Source organism: Petaurus breviceps, unplaced genomic scaffold (assembly GCF_028583685.1).
Source record: "Petaurus breviceps papuanus isolate PSGF00001 unplaced genomic scaffold, PetGlider_PUasm1.0 187, whole genome shotgun sequence".
Lineage (NCBI taxonomy): Eukaryota > Metazoa > Chordata > Mammalia > Diprotodontia > Petauridae > Petaurus > Petaurus breviceps.
The window spans coordinates 27,498,775-27,522,010 of NW_027185799.1; the positions used below are offsets into that span (position 1 = coordinate 27,498,775).

Here is a 23,236-nt window from a genome sequence, read left to right on the forward strand (position 1 = left end):
CATTTGAACCAAACTCCCAATTTAAGAATTACTATTCAGTTACTATGGGATGGAGGGAAATGTGTGAAATTTGACATCAGTTGTTCCTTTACTCACTAATACTTAATCAAGGCAATTCAAATGTATTATTTCAAGTATCCCTGATTCTGAAATACAAACACATACTATAGATAAATAATTGAAATACAAATACATGCTAGAGATAAAATTGCATAAATACAACAGCATCTAGTGGAAGAATAAAGAGTTAAGAGGAAGACTGGTAGCATGGAAAGAGTGTTGGACTGAAAGTCAGGAGACCTTATTTCTAGTTTTGCCTATGATATTTACTAGTTGAACCACGCTGACAAATTTTTAAATTTTTTTTTCTAGATCTCAGTTTCCTCTTCTGCATAATGAAGGAGGTTGGATTAAATGATCTATATTCTGTGAAATTTGGGAGCAGAAGTTGTTTTTGGCTCCATATGGGGAATTTAAGATTAGTAGGATCTTCTTGTTAGGCTGAATCTCCAATCTAATTCTGAAGCAATGATTCTCCTCAGTGAGCTTTTGAGATTCTTTTTCCATCTGGCAAATTCGACTTTTTAAGGCATTCTTCTCATTGCCTTTTTGAGCCTCCTTTGCCATTTGAGTCATTCTGTTTTTTAACGTATTATTTTCTTCAGTCAGGCTGTTGACTCTCATTTCATAATTTTCTTGCATTGTTCTCATTTCTCTTCCCAATTTTTCCTCCACTTCTCTTATCTGCTTCTTAAGGTCCTCTATGGCTTGTAACCAGAGTGTATTTTCCTTTGAAGCTTTTGGTGCAGGAGTACTGACTTCACTGTTTTCCTCCTGTTCCATGCCTTGCTCCTTCTTATCCCCAAAATAGGAGTGTAACGTTGGAATCTTCTGTCTGCTTTGTTTCCTTTGCCTTCTCATTTTGCCACTCAATTATTTGACTTTCAGGCTTTTTGCCACAGTAGGACTCTGCCACCAGACAGGGGAGTTTTCGTCCCAAACGCTGGGGTTTTCTCACCTGCTGGAGGTATTAGATGGGTGCCCTCTCTGAGGTCTCCACACACTCTGGCAAGTTGGACACACACCCCAGGACCTCCACCCTAGAACTGTAATTCAGATCCAAGCAGGTTAAAGCAAGAGCGATTACCCCTCAGACTGGTGCTTGCTCCCCCTACACTCTGCAGGCCAGGAGCTGAAGCCGCCACGTGGCACTGGCAGGCAATGCTGGCGTCTCAGCGGTTTCTCACCCCGGGGATAAAAGCCACGCACTCCCACTTACTGGTCCCAAAGTCCAGACTGCACTGGCCTCTCACCTTGTCCTTTGCATCTATGTATTGATAAATCTGGAAACGGCCACAGCTGCTGCCGATCTGGAGTCCCTCTGGCCAGCGGCTGGTCAGGCCCGCCCTGGGGCTAAAGCCTCGGTGTGGTGCTGGGCTCGGCTCCCAGAGCGCTGCGCTGGCCGATTCCTGCCGGCCTGCCGAGCTGTCCTCAGCGGGAGGTTAGCTTCTCTGTGTCATTATGTGGGTTCTGCAGCTCCAAAGTTTGTTTAGGGTCCCCTTTTTACATGGATTGGGGAGGATGGAAGCCGGAGCCGCGGGAAGGTCTTGCTTCTACTCTGCCATCTTGTGTTAGGCTGAATCTCAAAGGAATCCTGCATGTTGAAAATCTTTATAGAGGCACCTTAATGAACATTTTATCCATCACAGCAAGCTAAAAAAACCCAGTGCTGTATGGGGAATTATTTTACCATTTCTATTCCAAACCATTAAACACTTGTTTCATGGTTCATGTTTCATTGTTTAAATGGGGCTTTGAGAAATTTACTCACCATGTAAGAAGAACACTAAATAAGGCGTCTACCTCCAGAAGTTATTGTCTGTCTTGTTAGGAAATGTTAAGAAGAAATAGGAGTGCTGTCAGGATTTATCATTTAATTTACTGGAACCAGTCAGAATGAGAGGCCCTGTTAGAACTTCGTAAAATATTACATTTAAATGAGCTTTTGATGGATCGCCATGGATTTTAACATCATCCTCCAGTTTTGATTCAAAGGTATTGAGATCTTATACTCATTTTTATGTATTATCTGTGTTCCTTCTGTGTTCCCAAAAGAGAGGTGGTATGGTATCATGGACAGAGGGCTGGTCTTAGGGTCAGGACAAGGTAGGTTCAAGTCCCGACTATGACACACACTACCTGTGTGACCATAGGCAAGTTACTGTGGCCCCAGGAAACTAACACTGTAAGTTGCAGATGAATTGCCAATCTATAAAAGTGGAAAGAAATTCTGTACTGAGAGTTTATTCCCTTAGACTGATGAAACCCCAGGTCCAGATACATTTTTCTTCCTGGCCCACAAAAAAGAATGTTGCCTAAAGAAACTTTCTAAATGTCTACATCCAGAGAAAGAACTAGAAAGAACTGAGTTTGAATCCAGATTGAAGCAAACTACCCGATCTTTTTCTTTTTCTTGTTTGGTTTTATTTCCTCTTTACCATTTTTCATTCTGTCTGATACAATCCATCTTTATAACCTGACTAATGTCTAATGTGAAAGTATTTACAGATCCTATACTTGAATATATGCCGCCATGGCGGGGGGGGGGGGTGGAAGGAGGGGGACAGAATGTGAAACTCAAGGAATTGTGGAATTGAATCTTGTAAACTAAAAGTAAACAAACAAATTAATAAAAAAAGAAAAAAAGAAATTTTCTAAATATTTTCTATGGTCATGCCATTTTTCTTGGTTTTAATATTCATAATTTGCTACAGAGATGTATCATAGTGCAGTAGAGATATTTTTAATCCTAGAGTCAGAAGGCTTGAGATCTAGTTCTGATTTTGATTTTTACTGGCTTGGTGAGCAAACCATATACTTTTCAGAGCCTTAGTTTCTTTATCTGTAAAATGGGAAGGGAGAGTCATTAGTATGATCTAGTTCACAAGACTTGTAAGAAAAGCACTTTGAAAACCTTTGCATGCTATAAAAACTATTTCTTATAACATGCTACACAAAAAATAGTGATTTTGGGGGGGGGATATCAGCTTGGTAACAATTTAGACTTTAGTTAGTGGCAACAGTAAGTATCAAACTGTTTTCCTCATATTTTCATTATAATGGGAAGGGATGTTACTTTTATTTATAGAAGGAAATCATTCATTATTAATGAATTTTCTAAATCCAGGTCCATACATTTTCCGACAAAGTTGAGGTCATCTTGGGTGTCATCTTAGGTCCTATATATGTTCTTAAAGATTCTTAGCTTATTCTGTTCTCTTATATGATAGCATTTTCATTGAATCTATCTTTCTCATCCTTCCATGTCCCCACTGTTAAAAAAAAATTATATAGCATCTAAAAGTTTTCAAAGTGCTTAATAGATATTCTCTCATTTCATCTTGACAACAACCCTGAGAGATTCTATATTATTCAACTTCATCTTAGAGCTGAAAATGAGGCAGATAGAGATTGAGTGACTTGCCCAGGGTCACACAGCTATTAAGTGCCTGAGCCTGAATATGAACTCAGAGCTTTGTGATTCAAAGTCATACCCTCTATTTGCCATTTCAACTAATTGCCCCATAAAACTGTGATATCTAATTAATTCTCCAGGGCAGCTAGGTGGTACAGTGGAGAGAATGCCAGATCCAGAGTCAGGAAGACCTAAGTTCAAATACAGGCTCAGGTAGTTACAAACTGTGTGACCCTGGGCAAGTCATTTAACCTTGCTTGCCTCTGTTTCCTCATCTGTAAAATGAGCTGGAGAAGAAAATGGCTAACCACTCCAGTATCTTTGCCAAGAAAACCCCGAATGGGGTCATGAGGAGTTGGACACAACTGAAATAACTGAACAACAGCAATTAATTCTTCTTAGTTTTAAAGAGTTATTTGGAATTTCTTCCCTGAAATAAATTCTCAGGGGCACTTTATACTCTATGTATTCCTTAGAGATCATTCTGGCATTTACATATTCACCTTTGGGGTCCACTTACCTATCATGGCATAATGGAAAGACTTAGGTTTGAATGGCACTTTCAACAATTACTAGCAATGTGACCCTGAGTAAGTCACCTGACTTTTCTGAACCTTGTTTTTCCCTTGTAAAATGGGGTTCACAATACTTGTACCTACCTCAGGAGACTGTTGTGAGGCTCACATAAAATAAAGTTTGTATAATCCTTTGTAAACTGTAAGTCCATTATGATCATTAATCAGGTGGTTCTAAGCACTTTAATTTTCTAAAGAAATGTGGTTCTTGTAGTGATATATTCTTACCTGTGGGAGAAGCTGCAGTCTTAGGTTTTACAAACTTGAAATATTTTATAATTTTTATAGCAATTTGGAGACAAATTCATAACAAAAATTGTCTTCGAAGCCACTGACATAGCTTCCTAGTTCTCATTATGTGTATTCTATGAAATACCCTCACACACTTATTAAGAAGACCTTTAGATTCACCATTTATTAGTTTATTCCTTCATCAAACCTTTATTAATGCCTACTTCTGTGAAAGTCACTGTGGGAAGATGAAAAGTTTTGATGATACCAGAGTTCTGACTTCATGGAACTCCCTTCATTGAGGGAATTCTACCTGAGGGAGGCTGTTTCTTATTGTCTATTTATCTCCAGAGCCTAATATAGTCTACCTGGCACACAGTAGGGACTTGTTAGATTGAATTGAATCGCTTCAATAGAGAGGTGCAAAATGGTCAATTATATGAGGGTGAATGAGAAGATTTTTATTGACCAAGTAGGTCAAGAACCTGACTTTGAACTGGATCCTCAATGACAAGCACAATTTTTCAGTTGAGGAGGGAAAGAGAGACCTTCTAGGCATGGGGAACAGCACAGGGAAGGCATGGAGCTGGGTGAATGCAGGGTGTGGTCTGTTCTATGGTCAGAATGCCCTTGTACTACATAAAACTTCTAACCTGTCTTCTATAAAAAACATTAGTCATGGTGTTTGTTTTATATAGTCAGTGTTCAAATTAAGTAGCTGGCACTGGCATCTTGGATTGGGTACTTCTTTTTGGTTGTCATGGGAAAGATGTTTGGAAGAATTGTTTGTTTAACTGAAAAACATACTTACTTTTGGGAAAGAGACTGGAATCTGGCATGACATAAAAATCATATCCTTCACAACATACTAACTTTTGTCCCTTTGTAATGGATGTCTTGGAGATTTTCCTTTTCTTTTCTTATGCTATTGTCCTTCTAATACAGGCCCTTTTCACTTTTCAAATGAATTATGACAGCCTTTTAGTTGATATCTTTGTCTCTACTTTTCTCCCCTTTAATTCATTCTTTAAACCACTACCACATTAATCTTAATTAAATCCCCTTTTTATCAGATCATTCCCCTACTTGAAAAGCTACTAATGCTTATTTTCTGAGCTTGCAAGATCAGTCATTCAGAGACCATTTATTATGCACCTAATGTATAAAAAAGTCTCAAGGACACAAAGAATGGCACCCTTCCCCCCAAAACCTGACCAAACAAACCACAGAACAAAAACAGCCTTTCCTTGCACATATATCCATGTTTAACTAACCTGGATTAAGTTCTTGTTGGTGCAGAATGCAGTCATATGTTTCAGAGGAAGATTCAATGGGGAGATCAGGCACAGTCCCTGCTCCTCATGGAACTCTTTCCTTAAAAAGTTGTTAGAGAAATCCAGATGAATTGTAATACACATTAAAAAGGGTTAGCTTTGTTAAAATGGTACAAAAGAAAGGGCTATATAGGACAATAGATCTAGAGCTGGAGGAGACAGAGGTCATTTAGTCCAGTATCCTCCTTTTACAGTTAAGGAAACTGAGAACCACTGAAGCTGTCACATAGATAACACAGATTTTAAGTTTCAAGCAGGAACTAAGAGGAAAGATTGTTACCAATAGAAAGTATCAGAAAAGGGCTTCAAAGAGATGATAGACTTTGAATCAGATTGTAAAGGATGGGAAGCAATTCATCAGGTGAAAATGCATCACTGCAAATAAACTTCCATTGTAATGAATTCAACCATCTCAGCAATCCACAAATTCAACAATTTTACTCATGTGAATACTTTTGCTTTTCTACATTGTAATATGCTGACTCAACAAATACATTTGTTGTCATCATCAGGTGTTAGAGTAGATCAAGACAGCATATGTTGACAGTGGCAGAATAATTGATGATGCTTGTATTTCCTCCTTGGTTTCCAAGGCTAGTTGTTGGCAGGATGGGTAATTTAACAATCTTTTCACATGCTAAATACTATTATGGAGGGTTACTACCTTCAGATAAATAAGCAAATTTTGACATGAAGAACAGAAGCATCAGCACAAACACCTTCTACACCAATGATCGTAGATATTTGCTAGCTGATCAATGGACTTCAGAAGTAACAGTTCTTAAAATGTATTGTTATTTTATTCATCATTATTTCCTTATGATATAGGAAGGAGTTAGATCTTCTTAATAACAACTTATCAGATGTTGGGGAAACAAAATAAAGGATCCATGAGAGCATATCCGAGTTACAGATAGGAGCAGGAAGGAAAATGATATTCTCCACTCATTCTAAGAAAAAATATCACTCCCTTTAATTCGGGGAGAAAATAAAGTGAGTAATGTGCGAGATTCTGTGCTATGTGGCCAACATTCCTGAATGGTGACTGAAACTAAGAAGAGTATTAATGTGAAAGTTATATTCTTCCCTGTGGGTATAAACAGACTAGGGAAAGACAACGATTTCCTGAGGGCAGAAGAGGTAGGCCATTGCAATTCATCTCTTGGCACTTGGGTTTGGATTTTTCTAAAGTGTTGACTAGGTAAAAGCAACACAATTTGGAGTCTTACATGGTCACCCTGAATGTTGGAGGGAGTTTGGGGAGACTTTGGCTGCTTTGAAGGATTGAAGCAGAACAGTATTGGTGGAAGAAAGAACCATCTGTCATGTCTCAGTTTATGGTTCATTAATCAATATTGGCTTTCTTGTAATTTCAGCATAGTAGATGATGTGCTTTCATGGCCTCTTCATTGCTGTGCCTCTGTGAACTTGTAAGAGTAGTATGGATGTCAAATGCAGGGTGTTTTGTATTCAGGTATTTCTTAAATTTTGGTGAAAGAGAAGAAATGTGAGAACAAGGGTGGTGGGGAGAGAGAGATAGGCTGTGATTACATTATATCCCATTTATGTGTTCAGTCATTTCAGTCATGTCTGACTCTTTGTGACCCTATTTGGGGTTTTCTTGGCAAAGATACTGGTGTGGTTTTTCATTTCCTTCTGTAGCTCATTATTCATTTCAGATGAGGAAACTGAGGCAAACAGGGTTAAGTGACTTGCCTGGGGTCACATAGCTAGTAAGTGTCTGAGGTCAGATTCGAATTCAGATTTCCCTGACTCCAGGTACAGCACTGTATCCACTGTGACACCTAGTTGCCCTTGCCCTTTTCACACTAATATAACCATAATACTTTTTCCTATATTTTAAAATGTCTTCATTTTGCTTGTATGGTTAATACCTTTGCCATTGTTGATCAGAAATCCCGTGGACCTTAGTAGTAGTCTTTGTGAATTGTCAGGCTACAAATGTTCATTAGGTGATGTCATACTTTTCGGGTGATGGGAGATTCTTTTGATTTACCTAGATTAAGCCTTAAATCACTAATCTACCATCTGTGTCATGTGATGATGTATTTTGCTGCACATTCTTTCTAGGGACAAAAGAATTAAGCTCAGTCATGGAGAGTTGGATACATAGCTTAAGGCTAAATCTGCAAGACACATAATTCAGATCATGACTTTGATGTACTCTGTGTTCTGACCCTAAAACTGCACAAGAGAAACTCAGGCATGCCACCTGCACTCCTACCTGATTTTCTCAGAGGCTAGTGTCCAGGGACACATAAAACAAGCACAGAGTATAGAAAGAAACCCAAAGGGTCATATGACAAACTCACTGGAACCATTGTGAGGCCCCCTGAGGCTTTCCTGGAATTTTTATTCCCACCCTCTCTCATGCAGTATGCTGTGAGACTCACAAAGAATGGATGAGTTTTCACATTTGCATGTCAGTGATGGTCCACATCTGAATTCTTTCTCTTCTCTGATGAAGGAGTAGGCAAAAGTGAAAATACCAATGGTTGTACTACAGACCACTGAGACAGAAGGAGGACTTAGATGGGTTGTTTGACTAACAGATTAAAAATACAACATTGCAACATGATATTGTGGTCACGGGGAACTTCAATTAGCCAGTCAATCACTAATAGTTAACAAATATTTATTAAGCACTTACAATATGCCAGGCACCGGACTAATGATTTGACAGTGGAGCAAGCTCAAGGGAGAGTTTAGTACTGGATAGAAAGATCTAAAAATCATCTATATAGAGATGATCATTGAACTCATGGCTGCTGTTAAGATAGCATTGAGGGAGAAGAGAGGAAGGCACAGGAGAAATCACTGAGGAACAGCAACTGTTATTGGGTGTGACCTGGATAAAGATCCATCAAAGGAGGCTGAGAGGGAACATTAAAACAGGTAGAAGAGCCAGGAGATAGAAATGTCATAAACCTAAAGAGGAGAGAGTATCCTTGAAAAGAGAGTGGTAAACAGTATCCAAGGCTGTACTTACAGAGCTGGGTCAATGACTATCTGCCCCACAGTGATGAGGGAAAGGAGAAAGAGAAGGTAGGACTAAGCTATGTCATAGGAAGGTGGTACAGATGAAGGTTACATGCTCTACAAGAATTTCAGATAATGAGATCTAAGCCAATGCCACCATGTACCCATGTACTCAAAGACTGATAGAAATCCTGAGAAAAGGCCTGCTTTCCCCCATAATTCCCCTTCCTGGTTTCTATCTATCCATAGGCATAAATAACATAATCTACTGGTTCTTTATTCAAACCTTTCTGGTAACCTGAATTTTTGTTTCAACCACAGAGAAACCAGGGATTAGTCAGAGATAAATATAAATGCAAATTTAGGCAGTGAGCCCAACCTGCACCTAAATATTAGGAACTTTTCTAACTTGGGGCTCAGAACAAGTGTGATTATACTCATAACTTTGGATTTAAAGTGAATTCAGAGGAGAAAAATGAGTATACATTAGGGATCATTATATTTTTCTTAGACTTAAAGAGCTAATTATTTGAACAGTTCCAAGTTGATGGGGACTCCCTCTTTCTCTTTGTTATATTTAGAGAAGATGATAAATTTGCAACCTGCTTTATTGATTTCATCGATCAAAATGTGCAGAAAATGACAAGAAAAACTTCTATTCTCAGCCTGATTCTGGTCAACAAGAAGGAGCTGGTTGTTGCTAAAGCAAAAATGATAAGAATCTTGGGGAAGCCTATCATCTTCGAGTTCATGATAGGGAAGGAGAGGATAATTTGACCTAAAAGAGTATACAAAATAGGTTTGAGGGCGGCTAGGTGGCGCAGTGAGTAAAGCTCCCGCGGAACAATTTCTGTTCATGTCTTTAAAATGTCATCCTTGGGTGCACCTCTTGAGTCAGCTTCTCATGCAAAATATTCATCCATTGCATACTACCTATCCCTTTTCTGAACTCCTAGAAATTGGCTTTTCCCAAACTTATTTTGTTGTTGTTGTTGTTTGCCTTTTCGAGGGCAATTGGGGTTAAGTAACTTGCCCAAGGTTACACGGCTAGTTTGTGTGTGTGTGTGTGTGTGTGTGTGTGTTAAGTGTCTGAGGCCAGAGAGTTCCGCTAACTACCAGATGTGCCATCTCTACCCACGTGCTGGTTTTCTTTTTGAAATTTTGCTTATTTTTAGATGCTACAAAATTTTTCAAAAAATATATATACTTACTGCTCAAATGAAGATAGATGGAAACTCTAAACAACATATATATTTTAGACACTGCAATCTAGTAGATATGGGGAATATTGTGTATTTCAAAGTCTATGCACCAGCAGTTTGACCTAACAAACTTATTATTTTTAATCAGTGTTTTCTATTTGGGTCATAGGAATGTAAGATTTAAGATTGTAAGAGATCTTAAAAATCATCTTCAATTTCCTTCATTTTATAGAGATAGAATCTGACTCCAAGAAGGAAAAGTGATTTACCCAGGATCATATAGTAACTACTTACTAGAGTTAATCTATAACCTGAATCTTATAGCTCTAAATTCAACAAAGGCTTCACTTGATACCAAGTATGGCATAGTTTAGCAATTTGCACCCAATTTGCATTTTGCAATGAATGAGTCTACAAAAAATGATGAGGAAACATTCGAATTATCTTTAGTATCTGGAAAATATTTCATCTTCATCTCTGCCTATCAAAATCCTTCTCTTCAAGAAATTATGATGCTACTTCAACTAAGAAGCCTTCACTAGATGAAAGTGTGTTATCTGCCTCTGACCTGAGTTCGGCTCCGGCCTCAGACACTTAACACCCACACAAAAAAACTATCAAGTGAAGCCTTTGTTGAATTTAGAGCTATAAGATTCAGGTTATAGATTAACTCTAGTAGGTAGTTACTATATGATCCTGGGTAAATCACTTTTCCTTCTTAGAGTCAGATTCTATCTCTATAAAATGAAGGAAATTGGAGATGATTTTTAAGATCTCTTACAGTCTTAGATCTTACATTCCTATGACCCAAAAAGAAAACACTGATTAAAAATATTAAGTTTGTTAGGTCAAACTGCTGGTGCATAGACTTTGAAATACACAATATTTCCCATATCTACTAGATTGCAGCGTCTAAAATATATATGTTGTTCAGAGTTTCCATCTATCTTCATTTGAGCAGTAAGTATATATATTTTTTGAAAAATTTTGTAGCATCTAAAAATAAGCAAAATTTCAAAAAGAAAACCAGCACGTGGGTAGAGATGGCACATCTGGTAGTTAGCAGAGCTACACAGTTTGTTTCCAGGGAATGATGAGCCAAAGTACATTCAAAGCTGGCCAACTGAAAACTTTTTGTTCTCTCGCAGTGACACCTGGTAAAATGATTGGTTTCATCAAACTCAAAACAAAAAGAACATTGGAATTGGGTGTTGAAATAATACACCAAGAGCCTTATAATACACAAGAAGTCTGGAAAAGCTACTGGATTTTCAAATGCTAGAGGGCACAGGCTGTATATAATTTATCTTAGCATGGGATTTTATAGTTGGAAGGAATTTTAGGTTGTTTAGACAGAGGAAAGAAGTGAGACACCTAGACTTACCAAAAACTACATAAAGCTGGCATATATATATGAAGTGGCAGGGCTGGGCTAGGAACTCAGGTTTTCTAACTCAATATCTAGTTTTCTTTCCACTCTACCTCTCTGATTGTTTAGTCTAATCCCTTTATTTAACAAAGGTGGAAACTGAGGCCCAGGAAGGGAAGGAACATGACATATCCAATTTACATAGAGGTGGAACCAGGTCTTCTGAAGTCATTTCCAATGATTTTTGCCACCACACCATACGATCTGCTTTCATAATCTCAATAGAACTTAGAACATAATAATTGTTCAGTAAAGGTTTCGTGAATTGAAGACATTTCCTTTCCATTCCCAATGGAATCTAAACGCCTTTGGCTAAAAAATGAGAATATGAAGAGGTGACTGCATACCTGCATAATTGCCATTTTTACCCATATTTCTAGAATTACGGTAATTGCATGGTGTTAAAGTTGAGTCTAATGTGGAAAGGCCAACAACTGTGCAGATAAAAAATTCCATTCCTGCAGATATCTGCAACTATTACTGATCTTCCCATTGCTATTTAACAAACATCAATGCATCAGTTCATCCCTTCACTGTTGTTTAGTGTGTTTGGTGAAGGAGAAGCCACAGTATGATGATGATGACGATGAAACAGCAATCAACCACTTATAGAGTATTTTAAGGTTTACAAAGTTCTTTAGAAACATTTTCTTATTTTATTGGTTCCCTAGTTTTGTCTGTGACAGAGTGTGCAATGATTTTTGAGTTAATAAAATAGAATGAAAGGGAGAGGGGTGGATTGATTGATTAGGGGTATTTGTCTTTGAATCTCTTTGTATCTCTGTCTTTATTTCTGTGCCTCTGTCTCTTTCCACATAGGTTTTCAGAGTCCCTTCCCAAATGATGCCATATTTGTGATATACAATTTTTGTTAGTGCATTTGCACACACAATTTGGGGGGAGAGAGGGAGGAAGGAAAGAAGGAAGAGAGAGAGAGAGAGAGAGAGAGAGAGAGAGAGAGAGAGAGAGAGAGAGAGAGAGAGAGAGAGAGAGAAGGGTGTGTAAGATTGTGAGATTATTCAAACTTACATTTGGGGAATCTTGGAAGCTTAGAATGAGTAGATCTGGGGTGTGGTAAAGGCTATTATAGAATCATAGGATCAACGATTTATGCCTAGAAGGGACTAGAGAGGTTCTCATAGAGTCTGCCTCCTTCCCAATTTTACATATAAAACTGATGCTGAGAAAGATTAGTTGACTTGATGCATGTTCCCACAGACTAGTAAGTGTCTTTTATGAACTCATGTCTTCTGCTGGATTCTGTTTTGCCCACTGCTTTGCCTGGCTGTCTATGCTCAGTCCTCTAAGCCTTGGATTCTGGGTCCCAAGGCCCTCTCGTGTAGTGGTCTCCAAATTTAGGAAGCAAGGAAGATAGAGCCTTGGCACATGTGAAATTCTGATCAGCACAATTCTGAGCTCCTAGAATCCAAATGTGTTGGTGAGAGGTTGGGAGGTTTGTCATATAGGTAGATTGTCATGAAAGTCCACAGTCAAACAGTTGTTTGCCTCCATTTTACTAGGCAACCCAGGTATCTTTCTCAAATTGACTCAATATATTCTTACAGAGAATTCTCAGTTTGGCTCCAGAAATGGCAAGACATATGCCTGCTTTTACATACACAAAAGAGAGATAAGTACCAGCAGCTAGTGAGAACTGATTGTTAAATTTTCAGTGTGGCAATTTCCACCTCAGAAAAATCAACAAACACTGTAAATCAGGGCTTGATTTATTGTTTTGTTGGTTGTCTAGGCTAAAAAAGGTGATGGAGAAAATATTAATAATGCAGATTAAGATGAAAAGTGTGTCCTGTGGATATATATATATATATATGTATGTATATAAAGTATATGTGTGTATGTGTATATATGTATGTATCCACACACATACAAATAAATTTTGAGTGCTGGTTGTTAAACATTTACCACCATCACCCTGGGTGCCATTCATTCTTAGTTGCAAATTGTCAATATGTGAAGCCTTACAAGGTACACCATCAGTAAAATTTGTGACTACTGAATGTAGGAAAAAGTTGCTAAGTAAAATTAGAGGATGTATATAAAGGAAGTATGAAAGGGAAACAGTATGGTATTCTGGAAAGATCACTAGGAAGCCTGAGTTCAAATTTGAGCTATACTACTTATAACTTGTGACCTTGGGGAAATTGCTTCTCTGGTCCTTAGTTTCTCCATCCAAAAAACAAAGGGATTGGACTAAAAGTCCCTTCTACCTTGTGGAGTCCTATGAGCCTAAAAGTAGTATTCTCTAAGTGTACCATCTGTAGACATTGGGGCTCAGTGGAAAGAGTTGCTGAACTTGACTTAGGAGACCCAAGTTCAAATTCTGGCTCTGATTCTACCAAGTTCCATGCCTTTGGGTGAATGTTTTTGCTTTCTTAAAATTTACTATCTTCCTCTGAAAAATAAGGATGCTAATAACTGAATTCCCCACCTCACAAGATGGGGGAGCATTTGGTCAACCTCAAATACAGTCTAAATGGGGTTGTTTTTAAAAATATTATCTCACAGGGTAGTCTACTTAATAGGTTCTTTTGAAGAAAGATCTCTGTGGCCCTTAAATTGCTTATTATTACTATTTGCTATTGGGCAGCTAGGTGGCTCAGAGAATAAAGCACCAGGCCTAGTCAGGAAAATCTGAGTTCAAATACATTCAAATGGCCTCAAACACTTACTAGGTATGTGACCCTGGGAAAGTCACTTCATCCTGTTTGCCTCAGTTTCCTCATCTGCAAAATGAGAAGGGAATGGCAAACCAGGTTAGTATCTCTGCCAATAAAACCTCAAAAGGGGTCATGCAGAATTGAACAGGACTGAAAAATGACTAAATAATAACTAGCTGGAACTACACACAAGTTCTGTTTTGCTAAGGAGTTATTGTTTGTCCTTCATTCTTGAAGAGGACCTTGACATCAGGGAGGTGATGCTGTGACATGCAAGTGAATTGGATTTAAGTGAGGGAGGGCTGTGCAAAGTCACTAGCTTCACTCTCTCCTCTGGAACCATCTGGGTCCAGTGGCAAGATATAGATCATGATGACTGGAGATGGCCCTGGATGCAGTGGAAGACCTTGGCCTTTTAAACTAAGGTGTTTCTGGGTCTCACTTTGACTGAGGCAATACTCATTCAATGATTGAAGAAATGAAATAGAGAATGTCCTCTTTACCTAGTAAAATAAATCAATCTGAGAGGAGAGGACCCTCAGAGTTTCTGTCCTAAACAGAAACAATTACTGTTTATATTTACCCTGATCCAATCAGGGCCCAAACATTGACCAAGGGTTGGGGGCGGGGGAGGAGGTTGGCCAAGGAATAGAACAGTTTGGAAAGAGCAAATTACTCTGTTCAAGGGCTCCTTGATTCAAGGTAGGAAGATATTTTTGCCTTCCTTTGTATGATCAGAGCTCAGCTCAGTGCCTGGTATATAATAGCTCACTAGACATTTTTGGATTGATCAAAGACAGGGCAGATAATACTAATTGTAGCACTCTGAATTGGAGGGCATTTTTTACAAATAGTGGTAGGGAGTGATGACTAGGTATCCTGTCTATCTATCCATTGTTACTTCCAGCACATGGTCTTTCATGGAATGGAAAGGAGATTTGAAGGTTAGGACAACAGGTCTTATCTCAGTGAGGTTGATCCATATACTAATACACTATGGCTGCTACTACTACTATTACTACCAACAGCAGCTGACAGTTATATAGTGTTTTAATGTTTGTGGAATGCTACTTTAATGATCTCATTTTATCCTCACAACACCCTTGTGAGGGAGGTGCTATTATTATCTACTTTAAGCACAATGGACAGAGTGCCAGAGTGAGGAAGACTCATCCTCCTGAATTCAAATCTGACATCAGGCATTTACTTGCTGTGACCCCAGGCAAGTCTCTTAATCCTATTTGCCTCAGTTTGCTCATCTATAAAATGAGCTGGAGAAGGAAACAGCAAACCATTCCAGTATCTTTGCCAGGAAAACCCCAAATGGGGTCACAAAGAGTCAGACATGATTGAAAAATTACTCTATATAGATAAGGAAACAACCTGACAGGTTAAGTGACTTGCTCAGGGTCCAGTAGCTAGTAAGTATCTGAAGGAGGGTACAGATCTCTATCTTCTTAATTCCAAATCTTACAATGAATTAAGCAAAACAAAATGAAAAACCCAAGAAACTATTCAACATGCTTGTTGTCAAGATGAAATCTGCATTTGATTAAGGAATATAGAACAGTTGGGATGGTGATTCACAAAGGTAAAAGAAGTCTGGATGAGTTGGGGGGGTGGGTGGGGATCATTTATTTTAAACATTGGAGAAAATTGAGAGAATGCCATCCATAAGAAGTTATGGGATTTTAAGCATCTTACCAAAACCAAATACCTAGTGCTTACCTGAAATCTTCATCACTATTAGAATTTTTAAGAAGTAAACTAATCTTAACATAATTCAGAGATCTGGTCAAGGTGACTTTTTAGAGGTCCAATGTCTCAGAGTGTTAAGAATTCTTAAATGTAACTGTTAGGGAAGATGGCAAAGTGAATTTAGGAAAACTTATTTAAATCATTAAGAAAATATAAAATTAAGCCAAAATGATTCTTGCTTTGAAATAGGGATAAGGGAGATTGTGGTCATACTATTTTAGCCTACATTGATCCTAGGTTCAGCAATAAGAGAAAAAAACCACACACATACATATATTATATATGTGTGCATATCACATATATACATACATGTACACATATATGTGAGAATTTGATGAGAAATTCTTAGAACTTAATTTACTAAAACTAGTCTCAGATATTTCACTTTAGAAGGAATGGAAAGAAAATGTACAGTCACCCAGACTTGACCAGGTGGTTTGCTAAAATGTTGGAAAAAAAAAAGTATAACCTTGCAGAATGAATGTCTTGAGTGATTTGGCCATGATTATTATTTTTCACAAATGACTCATGACAGTGTTTGCCTCTACTTTCTCTGCTTTTCACTTTTCTCTAACAGCAGAGATTCTTGCAAGTTTCTTTCTTTCTTTTTTTCCTCTTTGGGGCTGTCCCAAATTTTCTAACACTGGAAGATTGTTCCTAATGGAAATAAAAATTCCTATCAGAATTGGTTCCTGTGCTGCTGTCAAGAAGGAAACTTGCTCAAGAATTCTGTCATCTTGGTTTTTGGATACTTGGTTGTGTCTTAGGGAACAGATTATTGGAAGGAAGGGTGATGGACCAGGGTGGGAAAGCTATGGCCTGAAATAGTGTCCTTTTTCATATGTCCTCATCATTTTCCTTCTCTTTTCTTTTGCTTTTCTTTTCTTTGGTTTTTGGAGGGGGGGAGGGCATAGCAATTGGGGTTAAGTGACTTGCCCAAGGTCACATGGCTAGTAAATGTGTCAAGTGTCTGAGACCGGATTTGAACTCAGATTCTTCTGACTCCAGGGCCAGTGCTCTATTCACTGCGCCACCTAGCTGCCCCCAATTATTTTTCTTTTAAAGAGAAAGAAGGATAAACAGAAGAAAATAGGATGGAGGGAAATATATCATAATCATAACTGAGAATATGAATGAGATTAGTTCACCCCTAAAATGGAAATGAATAGCAGAATGGATTAGAAAACAGAATTCAACAATGTGTTCTTTAAAAGAGTCACACTTGAAATAGAAAGACTACACAGAGTTAAAATAAGGGGCTGGAGAAGAATCTTCAGGTAAAGTAAAAAAAGGGAGGAGTAGCATGATATCAGACAAAGTCAAAGTAAAAATAGACTTAATTTGAAGAGATAATCAGGGAAATGACATTTTGATAAAAAGGTACCATAGACAATGAAGTAATATTAAAACATTTTCAACTTTCTCTGATAAAGGCTTCTTTTCTCAAATATATGGGGAAGTGAATCGACTTTATAAAAATAAAAGCCATTCCCCAATTGATAAATTATGAAGGGATATGAACAGGCAGATTTCAGAAGAAGAAAACAAAAATATCTATAGTCATATGAAAATCTAAAAATGACTATTAGTTGGAGAAATGAAATTTAAAACAACTCTCACATAGCATCTCACATCTATCAGAAATAAGAAATGTTGGAGGGGATAAGGGGAAATAGATAAACTAATGAACTGTTGGTGGAGTTGTGAACTGATCCAATCATTCTGAAGAACAATTTGGAACTATGACTCCAAAGGCTACAAAACTACACATTCCTTTTGACTTAGCAATACCACTAACTAGGTCTGTACCTCAAAGAAATAAAAAGAAAAGAACATACGTTACAAAAATATTTATAGCAATTCTTTTCATTGTGGCAAAGAATTAGAAATTGAATGAATGCTCATCAATTAATGAATGGCTGACCAATTTGTAGCACATGCTTGTGATGAAATACTATTCTGCTATAAGAAATGACAAGGCGGATGGTTTCACAAAAATAAAACATGAGAAGACTTATATGAACTGAAGCAAAGTAAAGCAAATAGAATCAGGAGAACATTGTATATAGTAAAAGCAATATTATAATGATAATTGTAAAAGACTACTCTGATCAATACAATGATCCAAAATGATTCCAAAGGACTCATTTTAGAAAATGCTAACTACGCCCAGAGAAAGAACTGATGAACTCTCAGTGCAGATTGAAGTTTTCTCATGTTCTTTATTTTCCTTGTCCCCTCCCCCCATATGGCTAATATGGAATTATGTTTTGCATGATTTCATGTCTATAATTGATATCACATTGCTTGTCTTCTCAATGGGTGGAGGAGGGACAGTAAGGAGGGAGAGAATTTGAAACACAAAATTTACCAAAAAGAATGATAAAGTAAATAAATATCTTTTAAAAAGTTTCTCTTTTAATACCAGAGGGGCAGATTCTGAAGGGAAACAGACCTGTTGAGTTGATACTCATAGTAGAAAGTCTTTTCTCTGGTGGTGGACTGAGATGTATTAACACCTTCAAGAATGTGTGGTTTATTTATTTATTTTTGCTTTTTGGAGGGCAATTGGGGTTAAGCAACTTGCCCAAGGTCACAGGGTTAGTAAGTGTTAAGTGTCTGAGGCTAGATTTGAACTCAGGTCCTCCTGACTTCAGGGCTGGTGCTTTATTCGTTGCACCACCTAGCTGCCCCCAAATATGTGGTTTATTTGTCCTGCCACTTTGTCATTTGTGGAAACACATGAAGAAGGCGAGAGGAAGGGTATGAACACTCATACAGCACCACTCTGTGTACCAGGCACTGTACTAATAAGTGCTTTTTATAAATTTATGTTATTTGGTTTTCACAATCACTGTAGGAGGCAGGTGCTATTATTATTTCCTGTAGAAGAAACTGAAGCGAACAGAGATTTTTTAAAAAGTGACTGTCTAGGGTCACACAGCTAGTAAGTATCTGAGGTCCCATTTGAACTTAGGTCTTCTTGACTCCAGGCCCATTTTTAATCTTCCCAATACTCCTTGCATCATCTAGAGGCAGATATGGAATGAAGTGTCAGTTGTGGTACACACTTGCTGGGAGACCTGGAGTAAGTTATTTCGCATTTCTAAACTTCACCTTACCTCTACAGAGAAGAAGGGTATAATACTTGCACCACCCACCTCTCAAGGTCTTTCCTAGGAAAGTATTCTGTAAAACTGTCAAGTGTTATTGGAATGTAAGCTATTAGATAAGGAACTTGTAAGACACAGTTCTTTCTGGCCTTGGTTATGACTTACATAGAAGGAGCAAGATCTAAGAATATTGTGAATGAGAGGTGATTGTATAAACCCTAAAAAGTCTCTGCTATGTAATTATGGTAACTTCATCTCTACTAGTTAAAAAAAATAAAAGTCTCCTTTGTTTCTCTGACCCCAAACAATATGGAGGCTGGAGGTAGTTTAATGGAGAAGGGGTTCAGCATGAATTGGGATATATATGTATTCTACTTTCTTGCATATAGGATATGAAAGCTAATCTGCTTCATTTGTTTTTAGGGGGTCTTGGCTATGGGCCTCAGTGCAAGTCCATTGGAAAAGGCAGCTGCAACAATCTAGTGGTCACCAGCAGTCCCATGATGGTTCAACGGCTGGGACCCATATCACCTCCTGCAAGCCAGGTCTCTACAGCATGCAACCAGATCAGTCCTAGCTTACAGAGGGCAATGAATGCAACCAACATGAATATACCTCCTTCAGATACCAGGTCTTGAGTTATTTATTTGTTTTTCTTTCTCTACAGTATAATGACATGCCCCAGGAGGGTTTCCCTCCATTTTCCCTACTCATACACATGTGCATGCATATAGTCATGCTATTTCAACCTGTTTTAAGGGGATAAGATGTATATTTGGTTCACTAAAATCTTGATTGGAAGGAAGAGTTTAAAAAATTTTTTTTGTCTTTTTGGAGGGGGGAAGGCAGGGCAATTGGGGTTAAATGACTTGCCCAAGGTCACATAGCTAGTAAGTGTTGAATGTCTGACATGGGATTTGAGCTCAGGTCCTCTTGACTCCAGGACTGGTGCTCTATTCACTGCACCACCTAGCTGCCCAAGGAAGGAAGAGTTTTTAAAACTGAGAAACACACTATAGTTAAGTATTATCTCCAAATCATAGAAGTAGAAGGGACCTCAGGAGTCATTCAGTCCTACTCATACCTGGGCATCACAAAATTTCTAGCAAGTAGCCATCCAGTCTCCACTTGACTATTGCTAGCTATGGAAAGTGTAACACAAGTGGAGCTTAGTAAAATTCAGGGAGGAATTTTCAGGTGCCTAGTGGTGGAACCCTGATTTGCAATATTGTCAAGTCCTTGGTATACAATGATATAAACATGAACAGTAATGCAGCCAACAGAAATTTGAGATGATCTAAGCTCCTAGCTTCCCTGCTGAACAGCTGAATGATGTGCCTTAGTCATATACATATAAATTGCATATATTTGGATATGTATATAGGAATTTGCATATATACATGTTTCTGTAGATTTATTTGCACCATGTCCTAGTATAGTGCCCAACACATAGTAGGTGTTTAATAAATATTTGTGACTTTGTCATTTATTCATGCATTCAACAAATATTTTTTAGCACCTATAATCTTTTTAAGCCCTGGTTTCAAGCACTATATGGGAGGGAAAGAAAAGTCCCTGCCTTTCAGGAACTTAAAACCTAGCTGGAGAGATAAACCATACAAGTGCAAGGCAGTAATTATAGCCATATCAACATCTCACATTTATATAACATCTCAAAGTTTATAAAGTGTACTCCCTTAGGACTGTAGTTTAAGTGTTAAGATCTTCACTTAATATGAGTAAGTGTCCAATGAATGGTACAAGAAATAAATCCCATTTTTTTCCCTCTCTCTACTGGGAGATCCATTGAGTGGGTTCGATAATGAAGGGAACTGGTAGACATCTTCCTCAGTAAAGCAGTTTTAAGGCTCTGAGGCTCAATTTTAGAATGTGCTACTATGCAATAAAATGTATTTATTTCAGTGATTGAAATACATTTTTTCTTCTTTCAGGGTCTACCATTTGTAGGGGGAAAAAAAGCTTCCCCCTCCCCTTTTCATTCTTTCTGAAAACATTGCATATTTCTTTGTTTCAGGAGTGGCTATAAAATCATAGAGTTACAGAATGGTTAGTTTTTTTTTTAAGGAGCAAAAATAAAATATGCCAATTTTTTTTATGAGATAGAAGCTTGTTTTTTACCTGAGATATTTCATGATAGGAAGCTGCCTGTCATTTCCCCATTGATGGTTTTGCCTCCAGGGATTCCTCCAACTTCCTGAGAACTGCATGCAAAATTAGGTGTGCTCGTAGGGTATGTGTCACTAGGAGCCCTTCATATGCCTGTCCATGCCATGTCCAGGTCCAAGCCTTGAAGGCAGAGTCCTCATAATCAATGGAACAGCATGACTGAAGGCATAGAAAATTCAGTGGTACCTTTCCCTGTGTCAGCGAAGGATGGGTCATTATTTTCTTGTTTTGGGGTATATTTAATTTCTTAGAATAACTTTCTATTTTTGAAAGAAAGCACTTTAAAGGTACAATGAGAAAGTGTGTGTGTGTGTGTGTGTGTGTGTGTGTGTGTGTGTTTTAAACTTTTTATGGAAGAAATCTAGATTGTTTACCCTTCAGTAGGAATCTTTTACAGAGGGAACAAAAAAATCCCTAGCTGGGAAGGGGTACTTAAAGGATGGGAAACTTAATTTTAAACCATTTTTTGGGCAAGAGGCAGATTTACTTGTGCTATTTAAAATGTATATGCATGTTCTCATCAAGCAGCTTGAGGATGGAGAACTAGTCAGTTCAACTCTAAGGTATTTTGGTTTCTAGGGAAAAGTAGAAGATGAAAGGGGAAAAAAAAGTTACCTTCATGCCTTATCCACCAAGGGCTCTCTGGCAAAAATGAATAAAGAATCAAACAAACAAACCAATAAAAATGAACTTTTTGATGTGAGGTGTGACTGCTTTGCAGAAATACAGAACTTCTTCTGGTTATATAGGAAAATCATTCCTTGTTCCACTCAGTGAGACTGTTTGTCTGAAAGGACAAGAATCATATAGGGGAGAGAACATAGAGTTTTATTCTATAGGGTGTTCCCAAAGCCTTTATCTTAAGTTATTAAAGTTTGAAATGGCACAAAGACTTTTGGAACACTTCATACTCCATAAGTGTGTCTATAACTATTGTCTAAAAAAGGCAAATGAGGTATATCTTACCTCCCTCCCCCTTCAGTTGTCTATTCAATATGTTGACAAGTATCTTTCCCTAATTGAGAAGCCTGAGATGTTCACAGGGCAACCAACATACCATCTTCCTGAATTTATCACTCAGATAAGAGAAGGATTAGAAGGATCCAGTTCATCTATAGAACTTATTACCTTTCAGAATATGTTTTCATACAACATTAATGTAGATTTTATTATTATGAAATGCTGTGTTATGTAGGATGTTACTATTTTTGTGCCCATTTTATAGATGATGATGATTGTTAGTGCATCTTCTTTCCTTCTTTCCCCTTTTCTTTTCTTCCCTTTCTCCCCTCCTTTCTTTTTTCTTCCTCTTTTATTTTTTAACATTCATTTTTATATTTTGAGTTCTCAATTATTTTTCTCCCACCAACCCCTCCCATACTTGTTGAGAAGACAAGCAATATAATACTCATTATACATGTGGAAGCATTTTTATTTCTTTGTCTAACCTTCATTTCTTTAATTTTGAATGTATATTTCTATAGCACCTTACATTTGCAAAGTTCTTTCCTTTATATGAGTCCTGTGAACCTGGCTATGCTATTTAAAGAGGACCTGAAGGAAGTTACTCCCCATTTTTAATCCTTGGTTTTCTTATCTGTGAAATGAAAGGCTTGGACTAGATGATCCCTAAGGCTCCTCAAGCCTAGTTTTCTCATCCATAAAATGAAGGGATTGAACTAGATGATCTCCACAGCCCCTTCTTGTACAATACATTCTGAATAGGGCAAATATTGTTCTCATTTTTCAGATGAAAACTCCCCCAGGGTCATACAGCTACTAAGTGATGTCAAGTATAGTGATCTTTCTTCTGCACCATAGTTAAAAGCCCTGGCCAAGGTGATAGCTAGAGACAGAGCCAAGGCAGCAGGCTAATACATGCCATGCTGGGACCAAAGGGGCTGCCAGAGTTAACTTTCTTCTTGCCTTTCTGAGGAACAAGAGACGTTTCTGTTGGGGAGCAATGGGGATTCTGGTTTGTTCTGGAGCACATTTAGTACACAAGTTTGGAGTGACCAACAGAGCTATGGGTTTTTTTTTTCTTTCAGTTTTCAGTTTCCTTTTCTTTACAACATTGGGGCAGGGGTGGAGTGGGTTGGGCTGGAGTAACCTTAAGGATACTGTTTCAGCTCTTACATATTATAAAACCATTCTTTGTTAAGAAATTCAGGCAATTCTGGTCTTGGGAGTTGCTTAGTCCACTTTTCTCTACTTCCCTGAGCTAGGACTCCCAGTACAATCAGACTAGACCAAA

The 23,236-nt window shown here is 38.0% G+C and overlaps 1 protein-coding gene across 2 annotated transcripts in view; it reads left to right on the plus strand.

Annotated features, from left to right (window-relative positions):
• Positions 1–23,236, plus strand: part of GLIS3 (GLIS family zinc finger 3) — a 606,152-nt gene that overhangs the window by 169,212 nt on the left and 413,704 nt on the right. The window contains exon 3 of one of the 2 annotated variants that reach the window (XM_069090791.1): positions 19,219–19,426. The exons of the other annotated variant lie outside the window; for it this stretch is intronic. Coding sequence (XP_068946892.1) covers positions 19,219–19,426 — 208 coding nt within the window. The remainder of the gene's footprint in view (positions 1–19,218; positions 19,427–23,236) is intronic. 2 annotated transcript variants of the gene reach the window in all.